The sequence below is a fragment of the Tiliqua scincoides genome, chromosome 6, assembly GCF_035046505.1.
Source record: "Tiliqua scincoides isolate rTilSci1 chromosome 6, rTilSci1.hap2, whole genome shotgun sequence".
In the NCBI taxonomy this organism is placed as follows: Eukaryota; Metazoa; Chordata; class Lepidosauria; order Squamata; family Scincidae; genus Tiliqua; species Tiliqua scincoides.
The window spans coordinates 1,945,016-1,962,691 of NC_089826.1; the positions used below are offsets into that span (position 1 = coordinate 1,945,016).

A 17,676-nucleotide genomic window follows, 5' to 3' on the forward strand; every position below is an offset into this window, starting at 1 on the left:
CATCAAGTCTAGTATATTAAAAATAAAATATTGAAATGAATGGTCCCGACCCACAGTTTGGAGCATATGCATGTCTACTCAGAAGTAAGTCCCATTGTATGCAATGGGACTTACTCCCTGGAAAGTGCACGCAGGATTGCAGCCTTGGTCCACGCGCCTCTTCCCGCAGGCAGTGATCGGCTGAGCAAGAAGAATGAGGTGGCTTCCTATAAGACTACACTTCCCGTCGTGCACCGCAGCGGCACTTCATCATCTGTCAGCGTCTCCTCCAGAGCGCAGCACGCCGGGAAACGTAGTGCCTCCGGGCCTTCTGACTGTCCAGGCTGCCTTGCGTTCTGCGCTCGCTTCCGGACAGGGGTGAGCGGCTCCCGCTGCGCTCTTATAGCTGGGAGGGGGCGAGGGTTGGCGGTGGGGCTGCAGCCTGCAGAGGCCCCTTTGGGGTCCCTCCCGGGGGCGGAGAGATGGCCTTGCTGGGCAGAGGCGCGGCATCTTACCCGGGGGCGAGGTGCCACCTGGGCAGTGACGTCATCATGCCTTATGACGTCATGATGTCTTGTGATGTTACATTCATGATGTCAGTTCCAGGTGCCACAAAGGGGAGTCTCCACAGGAGAAGGAATGACCAGAGGCGCGGTGTCTTCTTTGGGGGCGAGGTGGTGCCTGGGGCAGTGAAGTCATGATGTCACATGACTTCACATGACATCACTTCTGTGATGTCACACCAAATCGTGATGCCACTTCCCCAAAGGGGAGCCTCCATGGCAGAAAGAATGACCAGAGGCGTGGCATCTTATCTGGAGACGAGGTGGCACTGAAGGCAGTGACATCATGATGTCATGTGACATTGTGATGTAACTTATGGGTTCTCCCTAGAGGAGGAGGTGCTGGCAGCTTCACACACCCCCATTCCTTCTCCTGTGGAGGCTCCCCTCTACAGAAGAAATGGGGGGGGGCGTGAAGCCACCAGCACCTCCTGAGAATCTGGAAGTAACTGCCTTACAGGATGTGCCCCCTGGCATAGCACCTGGGCCAGGTGCCCCTCAAGCTACACATCTGTGTGTGAGTTCCAAATGCAGTCCAGCATAGAACAGCCGCTGCCCGTATGTGTACAGTGAGGAATTTACTGCTATATGCTAAGCCCATGCTGGGGTTTCCTTTGACGCTCAGACATTTTTCCATAAAGGATGGATCCGGAGTGCCCTGTTGGAGAAGTCTGTACCCCAGCACTCAGCAGTTCCCTGGAACTTCCTTGTTGGCCTGGCAGATGCTACAGAGGCCTCTGGCAGCAGCCACCAGATTCCCCTGCAGACAAGTGCAGAAAAAATTAATTGTGGGAGCACTGCAAAGAAAAAGGAGAGGTTGATCTGAAACTCTGTTGTACCGCACAAGATGCACCTTGTTCTGCCTGACTGTTTTCATCTTGAGCCTGTGACCTTCTCTCCTTCCAGCAGCACTTTTCTGCCACAGTCCCACCGGGCCTGCCCCCATGGTTCATGCGTTCTTGATCCACACTGTACGCTGCCGGCCTGGAGAGGAGACGGGGCACTGCCGCGTGCTCTACTCGAGGGTCTTCAGCCTTGAAGGGTTGGAAGATGCTGGATGCCGGGATCTTGAGACCGAGCGACTGGCCCGGAAAGAGCAGATTCTGGCCGTAGCAAGGTAATGAACGTGGGCTATGCTTGTTGGAGACAGCGAAAGGGAAGCTGCATTTGCTGGAGTGATTTAATCAGGGTCCTTTTTTTTGTCTCCTGCAAGACTGCTGTTCCCTGATGACCACAAGCTGCTTTAAATAGGCTGCTTCTGGAAGGTGAACAGGTTCAGAGGTCGAGCCTCTAGTGGAAGAGAGTTCCAGAGTTGAAGGCCAGCCAGCAGGAACATCTTGCACTCCAGACTTGACCCACAGGCAGAATACTTTAGAAAAAATTCTCTCAGCATCTGAAGGGGGGGGAATAGAATTTGGTTTCTTGAGTGTCTGTTTTCATAGGGTGGTTTTAATGAACATACTTCTAGTTCTCATGGTTGCAGAGGTCGGGTGCTGTGTTACTTCTGTTCCTGCCGTTTTTCACCTGCCCTGACTTCTCTGCCTGCAGTGGAGTTAAACCTTTCATGTTTTGCAGAAATCTAATTTGTTTGGCTTCAGAATAAAGCCAGGAAATGAAGAATAGTTTCACCAAGTAGGCACAGAAATATCCCCCCCCCCAACTTATGCCCTTTGTATAGTCTTCTAACCCTGTCACAGACTTGCCTGTATCTTTAAATTCATGGCCAAATAGGGAGTCAAGACAGCCCCATCTTGCCCCCCTCCAGTACCAGGGAGGTCCCCTCACCTGCCTGTTAGGAGCAAGAATCCAGGTGTGCCCCCAGCAGGCAGGAAAGAAGGGTGGGGCAGGGAAAGGAAGCCCAGACTAGAGGGTGGGAACAGGATGCTCCTTTATTCCTGCTCTCCAGGTCTTGGGCAGAAAGAGGACTTTCCCAGCCCTGCCACTTGAGATTTTGGGGACTTCCTGAAAGGTGTCTCCTAGAACTGTCCAAACATTGGACTTCCACTGTAAGCTATAAGTGGAATTGCAGTGAACTTTTCACACTTCACAGAGCATTGTGCTTTTTTGATGTTTGCTTAATTATTTTATTTTTAAAATTTCCACCCCGCCTTTCTCTTGCTAATGCAAATGCCCAAGACATTTATACATTGTGCATGTAATCTGAATGAGTTTGCAATGATATGTACATTGTGCTGTGTTCACATCAATGGATCTGCTTGAATATGTGCTAAGAACATAAGAACAGCCCCACTGGATCAGGCCATAGGCCCATCTAGTCCAGCTTCCTGTATCTCACAGCGGCCCACCAAATGCCCCAGGGAGCACACCAGATAACAAGAGACCTCATCCTGGTGCCCTCCCTTGCATCTGGCGTTCTGACATAACCCATTTCTAAAATCAGGAGGTTGCGCATACACATCATGGCTTGTACCCCATAATGGATTTTTCCTCCAGAAACTTGTCCAATCCCCTTTTAAAGGCGTCTAGGCTAGACGCCAGCACCACATCCTGTGGCAAGGAGTTCCACAGACCGACCACACGCTGAGTAAAGAAATATTTTCTTTTGTCTGTCCTAACCCGCCCAACACTCAATTTGAGTGGATGTCCCCTGGTTCTGGTATTATGTGAGAGTGTAAAGAGCATCTCCCTATCCACTCTGTCCATCCCCTGCATAATTTTGTATGTCTCAATCATGTCCCCCCTCAGGCGTCTCTTTTCTAGGCTGAAGAGGCCCAAACGCCGTAGCCTTTCCTCATAAGGAAGGTGCCCCAGCCCCGTAATCATCTTAGTTGCTCTCTTTTGCACCTTTTCCATTTCCACTATGTCTTTTTTGAGATGCGGCGACCAGAACTGGACACAATACTCCAGGTGTGGCCTTACCATAGATTTGTACAACGGCATTATAATACTAGCCGTTTTGTTCTCAATACCCTTCCTAATGATCCCAAGCATAGAATTGGCCTTCTTCACTGCCGCCGCACATTGGGTCGACACTTTCATCGACCTGTCCACCACCACCCCAAGATCTCTCTCCTGATCTGTCACAGACAGCTCAGAACCCATCAGCCTATATCTAAAGTTTTGATTTTTTGCCCCAATGTGCATGACTTTACACTTACTGACATTGAAGTGAATCTGCCATTTTGCTGCCCATTCTGCCAGTCTGGAGAGATCCTTCTGGAGCTTCTCACAATCACTTCTGGTCTTCACCACTCGGAAAAGTGCTAAAGTGCTTTTTCATGCAAGCACTACTGCATGAACATTTGTAAAGGTAAAAATTGTGTGTGTGTTTTAGTCATGCTGATAAAATGGCATCACCAGCTGGAAATATAATAATGCAGGTGTTCTCAGTCAAAGATGCTCAGTTCTCAGATGTTCAGTCACGTACAGCAACTCAGGTGAGCCTATTGCCTGTTGAAAACCTGCTTTTCAGGAATGGACTGAGGTGAGTGTGGAGGTGATCCATGGAGCCTGTGTAAAGAATGAACCAGTAGCTCAAGCTGTTTTTGCTGTGGTGGAGGAGGAAGGAGACAGGACATGAGAGAAATGCATGACAGTCATAGTTTGTTCATGATTTTGTAGAGATGTCCCTGAAAACCGTGACTGCTCTGAAGTGAATATCTTAGCTGGAAGTTCCCCTGATCACTGTGGCCTTCTACCAGCCAGGCGTGTGCTCTGCCACAAAGCTGTGACTCCCTCCTCCCCATCTTATTTCAGGAATTTTTAAAGGAATGAATGCACCCAGAAAGAGTTAACTTCAATGCAAACTTCCTGTGGTTGCTTTGCAGGCAAGTGGAGTCGGCCTGCCAGATGTCTCAGCAGGCCTCTGGGAAGCCCCACTCTGAGCACCTCATCCAACTCCCTGATGAGCCAGTTTCCCTACAGGATGCTCCAGCGGGGGTCTTCCGCCTCCCAACGGGGGATCCCTTCCGGGAGGACAAAACTGTTCTTTGGCTGGCTGTCCAGAGCCTGGGTTTTGCTCTGGTCTGCGACCCACACGAGAACCTGATGCTGGCTGAGAGCACCCTGAGGCTCCTTGTGAAGCCCCTCCTGGACCATCTCAAGCTGCTGAGCTCGGGGAGCGATGTCCTGCTGAAGGCTGACAAGACAGAGGTCATTCTCAGCAAGCTCCTGCCGAATGGTCAGCTGCTTTTCCTGAATGAGCAGTTTGTGCTGGGCTTGGAGAAGGAGCTGAGCACTTCTCTCTGCAAATGAGAGGCTGCAGAGGGATGGGAGGGAAGGCTTGCTATATGGGTGGACTGGAGCATCACAGGGGAGTGCCAGAGTTGGGTGAAATCGTTGCTTCCTGCAGGGCCTTGTGTGATGCTGAAGTGAAAGGCAGGAGGCAAGAAGCAGGCAGTGCATCAAGCACTGAGGTCTGCTTTCTTTTCCTGCCAGCAGTACTTCTGGAGGATCAAAGCATCTCAGTATGTGCAATGGTCCTTTAAATGGGATGATCCCCACACTGCAGGTGGGGCTGGGGTGGAGGCTCAGGGGCAGCGGCTTGCCCAAAACACCTCATGTGTGTCAGAGATGTGTCTGTGTAGTGCCCTGGCCTGAAAGGTTCTCAGACAAACTTGAAATTAAAAATCAACAAAAACTATAACCCAGTTAGGACAATTGGAAGTGAGCAGATGCTCACCCAGCAGTACAGCAGCATCAGGACTGGGACAAGCAGGTCCTGTGCCCTTCAAATTTTCATTTGACATTGAAACAAAAACTGGCTGGGTGTGATGAGAACCTGCCTGGGGAGAACAGACTGCCGTCAGGTCTGCCTTGGCTGGGGGACTCCACCTTCAGGCACTGCTTGCCTGGCTTTCAACTTCACCCCTCCTTCCAGAGAAAAGCAGCACATCGTCCCACTCCAGGGCCAAATGTTCTTATGTAAGTAATAAATTTGATGATGGAAAATCCAGTGCACTCTCATGGAGTTCAAGTCACACAGTTCCCAGCAACTGCATTCAAAGCTACTCATCTATCATGTGGGATTAAAATGGCAGACGTGCCTGTTCCCCTCCTCCTGATCAAGTGAGTGAACTGAACCCACAGCCAGGTGAGAGCTGGTTTTGCTCAAGGGTCTTATTCTCTGGTGATACGAGGCAGAGATGGGACTGCAATTTGCCCTTGAAAGGGGAAAACTGTGCATGACATCTGTCCAAGACCTATGGCAAGCTGCTTCCAAGTCCATCCTGTCAGTGCATGCAGCCCACTAGTGACAAAAGAAGTGTTCTTGGGAGAGGGCTGCTTGTGCATAACAGCTCCCATAACAGTTGTCTTCTAGGTCTGGCCTGACTACACATCTACCCAGATGGCTTTAAGCCAATAAGACCAATTGCCCCTAATTCAGTCCTGTGCCTAAAGGACCTCCAAGCTAGGATAATATCAAGTACGTACAAAAATGCATTGGTTGTTTACTTGTAGACTTACATGTACAGTGAGTATCCATTGGGGTTCCATTCTGGAACCCTCAGTGGACACAAATCAGTGGATACTGGGGTCTACCTTTCAATGCCTTGTAACAAGGTATAGATGCTGTTCTGCATTCAGCCACTAAGTTGGGTGAATAATTCCATCAGATTCCATTATTCACCCCATCTAGTGGCTGAATGCAAAATAGCATCTATATCTTGTTACCTTGCTATCTTTAACCCATTTCTTCCCAGTCCACGTGTGTACACATTTGATCCCTGTTGTGTATATGCTATGTTGGGCAAAAATGGTTTAACCCAGAGAAATCTGCATCCAGTGCCGTTTAACAGCGCAAAGGCAGGAAATGGAATTTTGGTGCTCCCCCCTTGTTACAAGGCATTTAAAGGTGGACCTTGGTATCAGTGGTGAGTTAAATCGGTGGATGTCAAATAGGGATACCAAGGTCCCACCTGTATGCCATTTTAAATTAAAATTTCCACATGCACTGCCTCCGACGCATCCTTGGCATCACCTGGCAGGACAAAGTTCCAAACAACACAGTCCTGGAACGTGCTGGAATCCCTAGCATGTATTCACTGCTGAAACAGAGACGCCTGCGTTGGCTCTCATGTTGTGAGAATGGATGATGGCCGGATCCCAAAGGATCTCCTCTATGGAGAACTCGTGCAAGGAAAGCGCCCTACAGGTAGACCACAGCTGCAATACAAGGACATCTGCAAGAGGGATCTGAAGGCCTTAGGAGTGGACCTCAACAGCTGGGAAACCCTGGCCTCTGAGCAGCCCGCTTGGAGGCAGGCTGTGCAGCATGGCCTTTCCCAGTTTGAAGAGACACTGGGCCAACAGACTGAGGCAAAGAGTCAAAGAAAGAAGGCCCATAGCCAGGGAGACTGACCAGGGACAGACTGTACTTGCTCCCAGTGTGGAAGGGATTGTCACTCCCAAATTGGCCTTTTCAGCCACACTAGACGCTGTTCCAGAGCCACCTTTCAGAGTGCGATACCAGAGTCTTTCGAGACTGAAGGTCGCCAACAAAGAGACATCACAGAGCTTCTCAATTATGCCTTCTAGTTCCTGGAGCTCTTTCTGGGAGTCTACAGATAACAGATAACAGGACTGCAAGATTAGCCCCAAAGAATGTGATGGGGAAGGTTTGCTCCAGTGTGGCACCCAAGAAGAGGGTCAAGAAATCTGCACTGTTGGTGCCTTCAGAATTTTTTCTGTGTGAAGTAGAGAGTCTTTCCCAGCTTATTTTAAAACAGAGTGTTAGGGTTATCTCCTTTTGTGTCCCAAGAGGGCAAGAATAACTGTTTTACAGAAACAGAGGCACTGGAACTGTTTGCAGGGTGTCCCCTCTCTCTAAATAAAAATAAAATTCTAGCACACTTTTCATGGTAAGGGACTCAGCTATGGAATCCACTTGGTGTTTTGCCAGATTCCCAGTCCAGACTTTACATAGAAATCCTATGCCCACTTTAAGCTAATTAGCTCCCCTTCTTTCCCCCAACAATGACCCTAGTTCTGCCCTGCAGCACTGCTGGACCCCACCACAGGACTCACAGCTTAAGACACAATGCGGAGTAGCACAGAGTTGTTCCCAAGCGGAATTGTGTCCAAGAGGGCAATGTGGGCAGGTGGTTTTCATTCACATTCAGGACCCGGTCAGTTTCACGATCTTAATAACTTCCTTTCTGAATTCAATTTGCGTTTTTATTCCGCGCCTGTATGGATGAGGAGCAAGGGAGCCAAACTGGTGCATTGCCAGAATTTTGCAAGAGCCCTTCTCTTTGTGGGGATTTAGTAGGTCTCTACTGCTACCACTAGGGTAGGGAGAGAGGGAGACAGAGGAAGGCCACCTTGGATACCTCCCTGCCTGACCTGAAAAGAGGTTCTCAAAATCAGGGGGGATTCCTACTTGCAAAACAAACCGTAGCAAGGGCTGAGTGCCAACCCACAATTTGAGGAACTGACATCAAGTAGGCTATAAGAAAAAATAAGAAATTTATGAAAGGCTGTATAAACAAGGCAAAGTAAAAGAAATGGGGAAGGGATGAAGAGGATCACAAAGCAAAACACAAATCAAGAATCAGAAACAGGACTGACCAAGACTGGATCTGGGAAAACAAATGGCCCAGAGATTAAAAGACAAACAAACCAAGCATAATGTCCTGATGTGAATTTCTGAGTATTTTGTTCCACTACACATGCTGTGCCAGCAAAACTGGTGCTTGCATTCGCAATGCAGCAACGTGAGCAAGTGTGCTTTTCAAGCGCTTTCTACCATGGTCTGAAACAGCTACAGGGTGCTCTGTGAGTGAAGGTTGCTGATGTCATAAGGTCACCTGTTTGGCTGAGTGAGGACCACCTGGACGTTGCATCTCACGCCTTCCATCTAACCAGAGCCAACGCAGGGGCTGATTCAGAATAAAGCAGCCGCATACACTCATCAGCTCCTTCATCTAATCTAGCTCCCATGCCCACACTATAGAAATCTGTATATTAATGAATAATATCATCATGTTATAGAATAGATCATTGATAGGTAATTTAGAGTTCAATCCTATCCCCAGTGACCATTGTATCCTGTGACCCCGTGGAGGCTGCCAGAGGTTTCCCTGTTCATCCCCTTCCCCAAGTAAGGGATCAGGCCCTGCAATGAGGTTATTTGTGTCTGAGTCAGCTGTTTTACCACCACAGACTGGAGACCGTGTCAGGTTTTGCAGCCCAACATAGAGGCTAGGATCCGGCAGATCCAGTGGATTCTCCTGGGCTGCTCACTTCCCCTGCCCCATAAACGTTTTGTGCACTCAGGTGGTACAGAATCATCATCATCAGAGCTGTTACTAAAACTCATATTCAATTGTATGAGTGTCGTCAAGCTGACAACTGGTTTTTTTATTGGTTGTTGATTTGTTGGGCGAGCTGTGCTTTTTTGCTCCCCAACCCCTCTCATTTTTTGAGACAAAAGTTGAAAAAAGCCAAAGCCACTCAGAGCAGTGTTGTAACTGCTCCAAGCACACCACAGCCCCGGAAGTCATTGGTGGTGATGTCATCACATCACCGCAATTACTTCCAAATTTTGACATACAAGGTGCAAAAAAATGTGGAGACCTTGCATGCCGGATGCCTTATCTATGCCACTGCATCTGCGGCAACTCCTTGTGGGACCTGCTAAAATATTTTCACGTCTGTCTTTCCAGAAGGCAAGAACTTGTGGGTTTTGTGGGGTCTGCAAGCTGCTGTCACGTGCTCTGGGCCTCTGGCCATTTGTGCTGGCAGCCCCAGAGGGCATGACCGTGGCACGACATTCATGCCGCAGCCCAGGATGTATGGTGGAGGATCATGAGATCTGCTATCGTAAGCCCAGGACTGGATTTGGCTGCTAGAAGTCGATCTGGACAGTGATATCCAGAGGTGTGCCAGCCAATCAAGTGTCATGCAATCATAAAGGTGCCGCTTCCCTGAGATGCACTGCAACATCTACAAGGCTTCTGGGGTGCTGATCGCATGTGATGTGCAACAATCAAAGCCTTATGACTATTCAGGGCATAAAGAAGTAAACCAATCAATTAACTAACATTTATTCAGACCTGGAACAGTAGAGAAAGACCAAACTCTTACAGCCAGCCCAAATCCCCCTGGCTGTCAGAAATCATCTGTTCTGCTTGTTGTCTTCTTCTTTCTTTCTGTTCCAGTGTCCAAACTTTGAAGCTGGAAGTGGGAGGGGGTGGGAGATAAAAATATCTATGAAATATATTATAAAAATATAACAGAAGGAGATGACTCAAGATATACATTGATGGAAATGGTGCCCCCAACATTCCTACCTACTGTCTAGTCTCCTCGGTAGAAGCCAGGCAGGAGGGTTGGTGGACCAACCCCAAGAGCTGGTGAGAAAACAGCAAAACAATACAGTCCAGTAGCAGACCTGCCATTAAATGAAAGGGGGAAATGTCCTGGGCGCAGAGCCCGTAAGGACTGCGTGGAAGCCTCCCTGAGGCTCCCGATGAGGTCAGAAACTGTGCTTCGCCAGACGCGCAGTTTAAAATGTCAGGGAAGCTTCAGTAGGCTTCCCTGATGCATCCTAGAGTCGCGCAAGGCTCCATGTGCTCCAGGTAAGTGGGGGGGGGGATTTGCAAGAGGCTCAATGCTTTTGTCTCCCTGCAGCCTACCTCTCTGGAATTTGCAGAAATAAATTAGCTGCCTGGAGCCCAGACATGGGAAAGTTGCACAGAAGCTGTATAGGTTTTTAGCCACCTGTGTGCCTCAAGCCAGGTTGGGCATCAACTGGGGGGGGGGTCACATGCAAAGGAGAATCGGACCCCTGCACTTCCCAGATTGTAGGCACAATTTCAGCCTGGTTTCTTGGTGCTCTCTCAGAACATTCTGCATCAGGGTCTCGGAGCTACTTACCTATCAAGCCTTCAGTGTGGAATATTCTGACTTTAGCATCTTAAAAAACTTCTCAGCTGCCTCGAGTATTTCTGAATCTGCAAGGTGGGCAATAATTCAAATCAAGATAAACTTTCCGCAGCCACCTGCATCTCTAAACCAGCCGCTACCCAACACTGTGTCTTACTCCAGTCTGTCTGAAAAGCAAACACCAGGTGAGGGCACAATCCGAGACAGTGGTGAGGAACAGGGAGCAAGAGGTGGGGGGCAGGGTCTTCACTGAAGCAGCTGCCTGCTTGAGCTGCGGATCAGGCCAAGGCCGAGCCTGAGAGGGCTTAAGGTAGGACTCTGGGTGACTGCAGCGCAGCAGACACTGGGCAGGGCTGCCTTGGAAGAGCGGTCAGAATCCAAAATGCAGGTGCTCAGCTGTTAGCCAGAGTGGGTGACTGGGAGCATGTGACTCCTCTAGTGCAATAGTTGCACTGGTCTCCAATCTCAGCACAGGCCCCCTGAAGCAACTGAAAAGCTGCAGCTTCGAGTGCTATACAGAACGGTCCTTTGTGCAGGCTCTCTGCTTTTTGCATGCCTTTTTTTTTAAAAAAAAAAAAACAGAAGCTACTCTTTCTGCTGCCACCCCAGAGCTTGCTGATGCTATTTTTGATGGCTAGCCAGCTGCCCTGCTTTGTGTGTGTGTGTGTGTGTGTGTGTGTGTGTGTGTGTGTTAATTGGAAGGCACCCATCACACCTGCCTAGCCTGCAGGAGGCAAGGCTTCATCCTGCATCCCCAGTGACTGATGACCCAAGGGCTGTCTTTTTCTATTATTGCATAAATGGAGGGAGCTCTACCTGGTGGCTTTAATTGCACAATTGTCAGTTTTGTTCCTTACAAATCACCATAGCTAGGCAGCTCTCCTTGCCTTGCTTTAAATGAACTTCCTGCTGGGACAGAGAGGATCAGCTTGGGAAAGGCAAAAGGTACAGTTTTGGAGGGGAGGGTCCTTTACTTTTTTTTAGGTTGCTGGGTTAGGTGAGGCTCTGCCTCCCTGACTGCACATCACTGCTCTTTATGCATCCTACGTCCAGGAGGGCAAAAAGTCTGCCTGTGGCGCCCTTGTCCTCCTGGCACTGCAGGTGGGGAAAGAGGACCTCCCACTCCCCAGGGCCACCGCTGCCACTGCGGCTGGGGGTGAGTGGATGTCCTGCCTGGAGAGGCCAGAGAGATTTGCAAGCCTTCAGTTGCCTCAAGAAAGATCTCATTTCTATCCCTAGGTTTGGGGTGAAGAGATCCAGTTATTGCCAAGTGAATATGAGGTGGGAAAGGTTGAGCTTGCTTGTCACTTTTTAAAAAAAATTTCTTTTTTATGTTGTATATTGTCTTTCATTAATTTTACTTACTCAAGTATTTCTGTCCCATTTTTCCAAGCCGAGATGGGCAGCTCAAAAAGCAACAAAAAGCAACTTGCAAAAAGCAACAATAAAACAAGGTAGAAAAACAGTACTAAAATAAACGCACACAAAGCAATAGCAGCAAACAACAATTCAAAGTGCAGAGGAATCAGCAGCACAATCCCAAAAGTGAACAACGAAGAGACAAAAGAGCCAAGATGTGGTGGTGGAGGGAGCTTGGAGGGGAGGAGGATGCCTGATTCTTTCTCCATTGACCACCATCACACCCCCCCCCCCATCAGACTACAAGACTGGATGGAAGCTCAGGTGAGAAGAAATGGTCCCAGAAGGGGTGGGGGGCGCCCCTGAGCATTCCAGCCAGAACTCACCACTCTTTCCTGCAAGGTGCGGATTGTTCTGGATCATCAGCTTTCGAAGGTTCCTCATGGGAGAATCTCTGACTGCATAAAAAACTGGTAGAAAGATCAGAGGAACAGAAAAGCATCACACTCTGTGTGCTCGCCCCAAGAGCCCCTGAGTACAAAAGTTTAAGAGCACTGGGCCTCACCAGGTCCTTCTGCCCTGGACCACATGAAGTAACCCCAAAATTGGCATGTTTGTTTACTGTGATGCCCCCACCTCTAAATGGCAGGAACAGAGAATGTCAAGAGGCTGAGCCTGTTGGAGCAATTGTCCAGGATGCAAATACCATAGTACCATCAATCAATCAATCAATCAATCAATCAATCAATCAATCAATCAATCAATCAATCAGGGGGTAGGATTTTATGAACATTAGGCCTCCCCGGACAAACGCATCTCTCCAGTATTTAAGGGGAGTGCAGAAAAGGTGCTGTCATAGCCACGCTCTCCTGTCGCCAGGCTCCATCACCAGCTTCAACATTCCCTCCACAGATGTGCTTCATTGGAGCCCCCTTCACTGATCTCCTCCCAGGTGGTTGAATTTTGATTACTAATTTATACGCTGCCTTCTGGACCAAAGTGCACTCGATGCTTCTTACGTTCAAAATAAAGTGCGATTCCCGAAACCGGCACTCACAAAATGCATATCAAATTCATATAAATTGGCAGAATAAAAACCTACACAGAATGGCAAAATGTAACAACTTCTAAGGAGACGGTTTCAAAGGTTTGAGAAAGCAAAGCCTTCCTTGTGCTGGAGGTTTTCCTTTGCTGGAAGAGTTGGACTTACCCTGGTAATAAATCAGGCAGAGTCCGCCAAGAAACAGGATTAAGCACAGCAGGACGCCAAGACAGGTCGCCATGTAGCTGTCCAAGAAACCAGTTGCGTCCCTGGTGCCTCTGTCAGCATCAGTTTCCGAATCTTGAAGGACAAGAAGTTCTGCTTGGCATCCCATTACTGTTCCAGTGAGGAAGGCCCAGTGATTCTACCTTAGAGCACCCTATCTAGAGCAGGGAAAGCCGGACTCTACCCTTCAAGCTGTTCAGAGCAGAACTGCACCCTTGCAGGATTAATGACCCAATCCTATTGGGCATTTATGATGGTAGATCTCATGGCCCACCACCGTAAATGCTGCTGGTGTGCACATCAGAGCCACTGGCCCAATCAGCTGAGAGGCTCCGTGTGCCTGCCAGAGACGGACCCAGCCCAAGTTGGTGCTGGTCAGGTGCTGGCAGGAGCTGGTTGTGGTGGTTCAGGGGCAGAACAGGGTGGGAAGTGGGGAGGGGCAGTTCTTTGGTGGGAGGGGATGGATCTCAGTGGCAGCAATCCTGTTATCCCAGCCTGACATGCTCTCGGACTGACACCAGCCAAATAGCTAGCATAGGTTGGAGGAGACCATCTGATAGCCGGGCAGCCTAACCCCACCATAGCATGCAGCTCAGTTCGACTGCTTACTGTAAAATAGTGGGGGATTGGATTGGGCTGTGGGGCTGCAATCCTATATGCATACTTACCTGAGAGCATTACCCATTGAACTCAATGAGACCTACTTCTGACCTTACCCATTGGTCTGGGCCTTACCCAAGTGGCTTTATGGACCTTCTTTTCTCTTAATGCTCATCCAAACCCACCAGTTCTCAAGACCTTACCCATTGAACTCAATGAGACCTACTTCCGAGTAAATATGAACAGGATTGGGCTGTAAGAGAACTGAGGAAGCTGGAGTGAAAGTGCTGCAGGGTGAGAGCATTTGTCTGTTAGTGTTCCCTGCTACAAGCAGAGGGTGCTGATCTATCGTCTTACACAGCCAGAGGAATCCAGCTCAGAGACCTGCAACATTGAACAGGTTGAGTGGGTTTTCCACACTCAGTCTTCGTAGTGGAGGGAAGACTAGAACTGCGAGGAGACAGGCCTAGAGTGCCATTTGGGCTTGAATCCTCCAGGCTTGAATCTCCCAAGTGGCCCAAGTGGCTTTAGGGACCTTCTTTTCTCTTAATGCTCATCCAAACCCACCGGTTCTCAACGATTTTTTGCGTCTTCCAAAATGGGGTTGGCCTTTTCTGCTATTTTCTTGGGGGGGGGGGAGCGACACTCCTTGAAATTGGGGCAGCCATTCTGGTTTTCCTCTGATGTTTTACTTCGAGAGGAATTAAAAAAAAGACTTCCTCTTGAGAAGGCTGCCCCCACTGTCGGCCACTGATAACTGGGAAAGGAAACAGATGACATTGGCCAAACAGAGGGGGGCCCTGTGTAGTGACTGTGCTGGTCCAAGATGCCCTGGCATTCAAGGCAGTGAGCCCATTGTGCCCGCTTCCCTGGCAGCGTGCCAGCCTCTGGAAACAGAAGAGGAGGACGGAGTGGAGGGGGAGGTCTGAAGCAGAGGCGAGTGGCGTCCCCCTCAGAACATTTTCTGCTTTTCTCCGCACCCCAAAGGAGAAAAAAATAGGGAAAAGACAGTTGAAATCTGTCCTATTTTCTCCTCCGACTGGTTCCCACACCATCCTCTTTTGGTATCAGCTTGCCCTTCCCTCTCTGCCTGTTCCTCCATTGTGCACTGAACCTCTTGGGGGATGTGCAGCTCACTTACCTTGCCCACTCTCTCCTGTCTCTGCCTTTTGCTTTGCTCCAGTTTTCCTGCGCTGGAGGAGGGCCATCTTGATGTCTCTTCTCCTGTTTGCCTCTGGAAAATAATGACTTCAGTATAACATATAAACATGAATTCAATGATCAATCAATAATACTTAATCTCTCTCTCTCTCTCTCTCTCTCTCTCTCTCTCTCTCTCTCTCTCTCTCTCTCTCTCTCTCTCTCCCTCCCTCCTCCCAAACCTCTCTGAGAGAGAGAGAGAGAGAGTTGGTGAAATACCTTCAAAGCATTGCAGAAAGATCCTGATCCAGCAATAGACAGGAACTTTTTAAAGTCCTACTCAGTTCAGCTTAACTTTGGGGAAGATGATTTGAGCTGGGAATGGGAGAGGGTGAAGCAGATTATTTCAGCTGCCCATCTTCTGGGGACAGCAGCCCAGGTGATTGACTTAAGAAGACTCTTCTGGTCAAGTCCAGCTCATGGCAGCAGCAGTGGCAGCTCTGACTTACTCCAGTCAGTCTCCATCTCCCCATGAAGGGGCTGACTGGCCTTTTCCACAGCACCCTGCAGCACCTGTGTTTGCAAAGGTAAGAGGTGGGGGGGGGGTGAGAGAGAAAAGGAAGCTTCACCAGCAAAGGGCAAGATGCCAGGAGCTTGTAGGACCCCTTGGCAGCTACTTCAGGAAATGGAATCTGGCAAAGGGTGGAAGGACACTAAAATTGAGTGTTGGGAGGGTTAGGACAGACAAAAGAAAATATTTCTTTACTCAGCGTGTGGTTGGTCTGTGGAACTCCTTGCCACAGGATGTGGTGACGGCGTCTGGCCTGGATGCCTTTAAAAGGGGATTGGACAAGTTTCTGGAGGAAAAATCGATTATGGGTTACAAGCCATGATGTGTATGTGCAACCTCCTGATTTTAGAAATGGGCTGTGTCAGAATGCCAGATGTAGGGGAGGGCACCAGGATGAGATCTCTTGTTATTAGGAGTGCTCCCTGGGGCATTTGGTGGGCCGCTGTGAGATACAGGAAGCCGGACTAGATGGGCCTGTGGCCTGATCCAATGGGGCTGTTCTTATGTTTCTTATGTTTCCTATGACCCTGAATGGGGAGAGCGACACCCCAGACTTATCTCCTTGCTCCATACCTCCCTCTTTCACTCCTGTGGCCAAGGAAGGGGAGAAGGAGGCAGATGGGTAGAGATGAGACCCATGGATCCCCTCCTAAGAAGCAACTGGGAAGAAACACGCCCTCCCATGAAGAGCAAGTCCACACAGAAGGCACTTGCCTGCCTTGGCCTAAACTGCCACGTTCTCCACTTGTGGTGCTTGGAGGCTCAGACCATCCTCTGCACGCCTGTCTACGGGACCATAGAACGGGGACATTGTGAACTCACTCTATGATTCTTGGAGTTCTAGAATGTGTGTCAAAGGGGGAGGCAGTTCAAGCAGTTGAAGGAAGGCACAGAGACGAGAGACGGTGATTTGATGAGGTGCCTGCCACGCTGTTTGGGGAGTGCTGCTGCATCCCTAATTGGCCCATCCGACCCTGAGTTGCCTGCCCTGACTGGCAGCAGCTCTCAGGGGCAGAGGGAAAGCCCCCTCCCAAACCTTTTCAGCTGGACACAACACCTGGAACAATCCTTGGACCACCTTCTGCGTGCACAGCATTTTGTCCCTCCATGGCCCATAAGGCACCAGTTGCCCTGTGGTTTTCTCTTATCTATTGTACATTGTTAAATGGATTGATTAGATTAGATATTATTGATACAGGCTGAGAAAACAGAGAGAGGGTATGGCATGCACTGCTATCAATGAGATTCATCCTCTCCCACTCCTGAGTTGCCCCCTCCCCTCCCCAACCTGAACCGCTTCAACCCCACCTCCCTGCTAGCAATTTACCAGTGCCAGCTTGGGCTGGGTATGTCTCTGGCAAGTATGTGGAGCGTCCAGTCATTTGTGCCAGGCTCTGATGTAGAGAGCATTTGCACAACATTTATGGCACAACAGCGGCACGTATAGTGGCATATCATGAAATCAGCCATTATAAATGGCCAGTAGAATTGGGCTGTTAATTCAGCAAGGGTGTAGTTCTGCTCTGAACAGCTTGAGAGAAGGAGCCCACTTTTCCCTGCTCTCCCTCTAATGTAGGGTCACTGTGCTTTCCTCATTGCAATGGTAGCAGGATGTAGTAGTGTTCCCAGAGGGTGGGCAAAGCACTAGGTTTTGCAGGGCACCTCAGTGCGCCCTGTAAGTTGGCCCTCCTCCTTGCTGTCAGAACCGTTCCAAATGGCAAGAGCAAACTTAGTACTCCCCCCCCGCCCCGGAATGCTATTGGCAGAATGTTGAGCACTGATTCTTGAAGCAGAATCTCTTGTCCTCCAAGGTATGCAGGCTGATCCCAAGGCAGCTGTGACAGCCGGAGCCAGGCCTGGCACCTGCCCTCCACCTTACATGGTCTCCCAACCCTGCTATTTAGGGACAGGAGGCATCACAGTAAACAAACACGCCAAAGTCTTTTTTCCTGTGACTTCACCTGGTCCATGCAGAGCAATTTCACTGGGAGCAGGGTTAGGGACAATGATGGGTGAGCCCCCATTTCTCATCAAGCTTTTGGACTCGGGGGCTCTCAGGGATGATCATGTGGGGTCCAATGCATTTCTGTTCTTTTCTCTCTCCCAGCTTTGAGTGAACGAAGAGCTTCTCCCATGAGCAAACTGCAAGATATGATTATGTGCATCCCAGAAAATCCGTACCTCACAGGAAAGAGTGGTGAGTTCTAGCAGGGACGCTCACCCACTCCATTCCCATTCTGGGGCCATTTATTCTGACCAGAGCTTCTGTCCAGCCTTGTGGTCAATGGAGAAAGAGTCAAGCAAGCCCTCCCCTCTGAGTTTCCTCCACCGCCACAACTTGGCTCTTT

General features: G+C 49.5%; 1 protein-coding gene across 3 annotated transcripts; it reads left to right on the plus strand.

Annotated features, from left to right (window-relative positions):
* The first annotated feature begins 278 nt into the window (after window positions 1-278).
* On the plus strand, window positions 279-5,700 carry AP5S1 (adaptor related protein complex 5 subunit sigma 1). Of its 3 annotated transcripts, none has more exons than XM_066632492.1 (3): window positions 279-357; window positions 1,449-1,659; window positions 4,331-5,700. In XM_066632492.1, exons 2-3 carry the CDS (start codon window positions 1,487-1,489, stop codon window positions 4,755-4,757), a joined length of 600 nt encoding a protein of 199 aa, XP_066488589.1. In that variant the 5' UTR covers window positions 279-357; window positions 1,449-1,486; the 3' UTR covers window positions 4,758-5,700. The 3 variants fall into 3 exon arrangements, with proteins under 3 accessions (XP_066488589.1, XP_066488590.1, XP_066488588.1); XM_066632493.1 differs by having other exon boundaries at window positions 286-357; window positions 1,452-1,659; XM_066632491.1 differs by lacking the exon at window positions 279-357 and having other exon boundaries at window positions 973-1,659.
* Window positions 5,701-17,676: the final 11,976 nt, after the last annotated feature.

Excerpts from the sequence above, each read along its gene's own strand:
- AP5S1 (XM_066632492.1), top strand. The coding sequence starts at position 1,487 with ATGGTTCATGCGTTCTTGATCCACACTGTACGCTGCCGGCCTGGAGAG. Across the intron at positions 1,660-4,330 it reads CAGATTCTGGCCGTAGCAAG|GCAAGTGGAGTCGGCCTGCC; the intron begins GTAATGAACGTG and ends GTTGCTTTGCAG.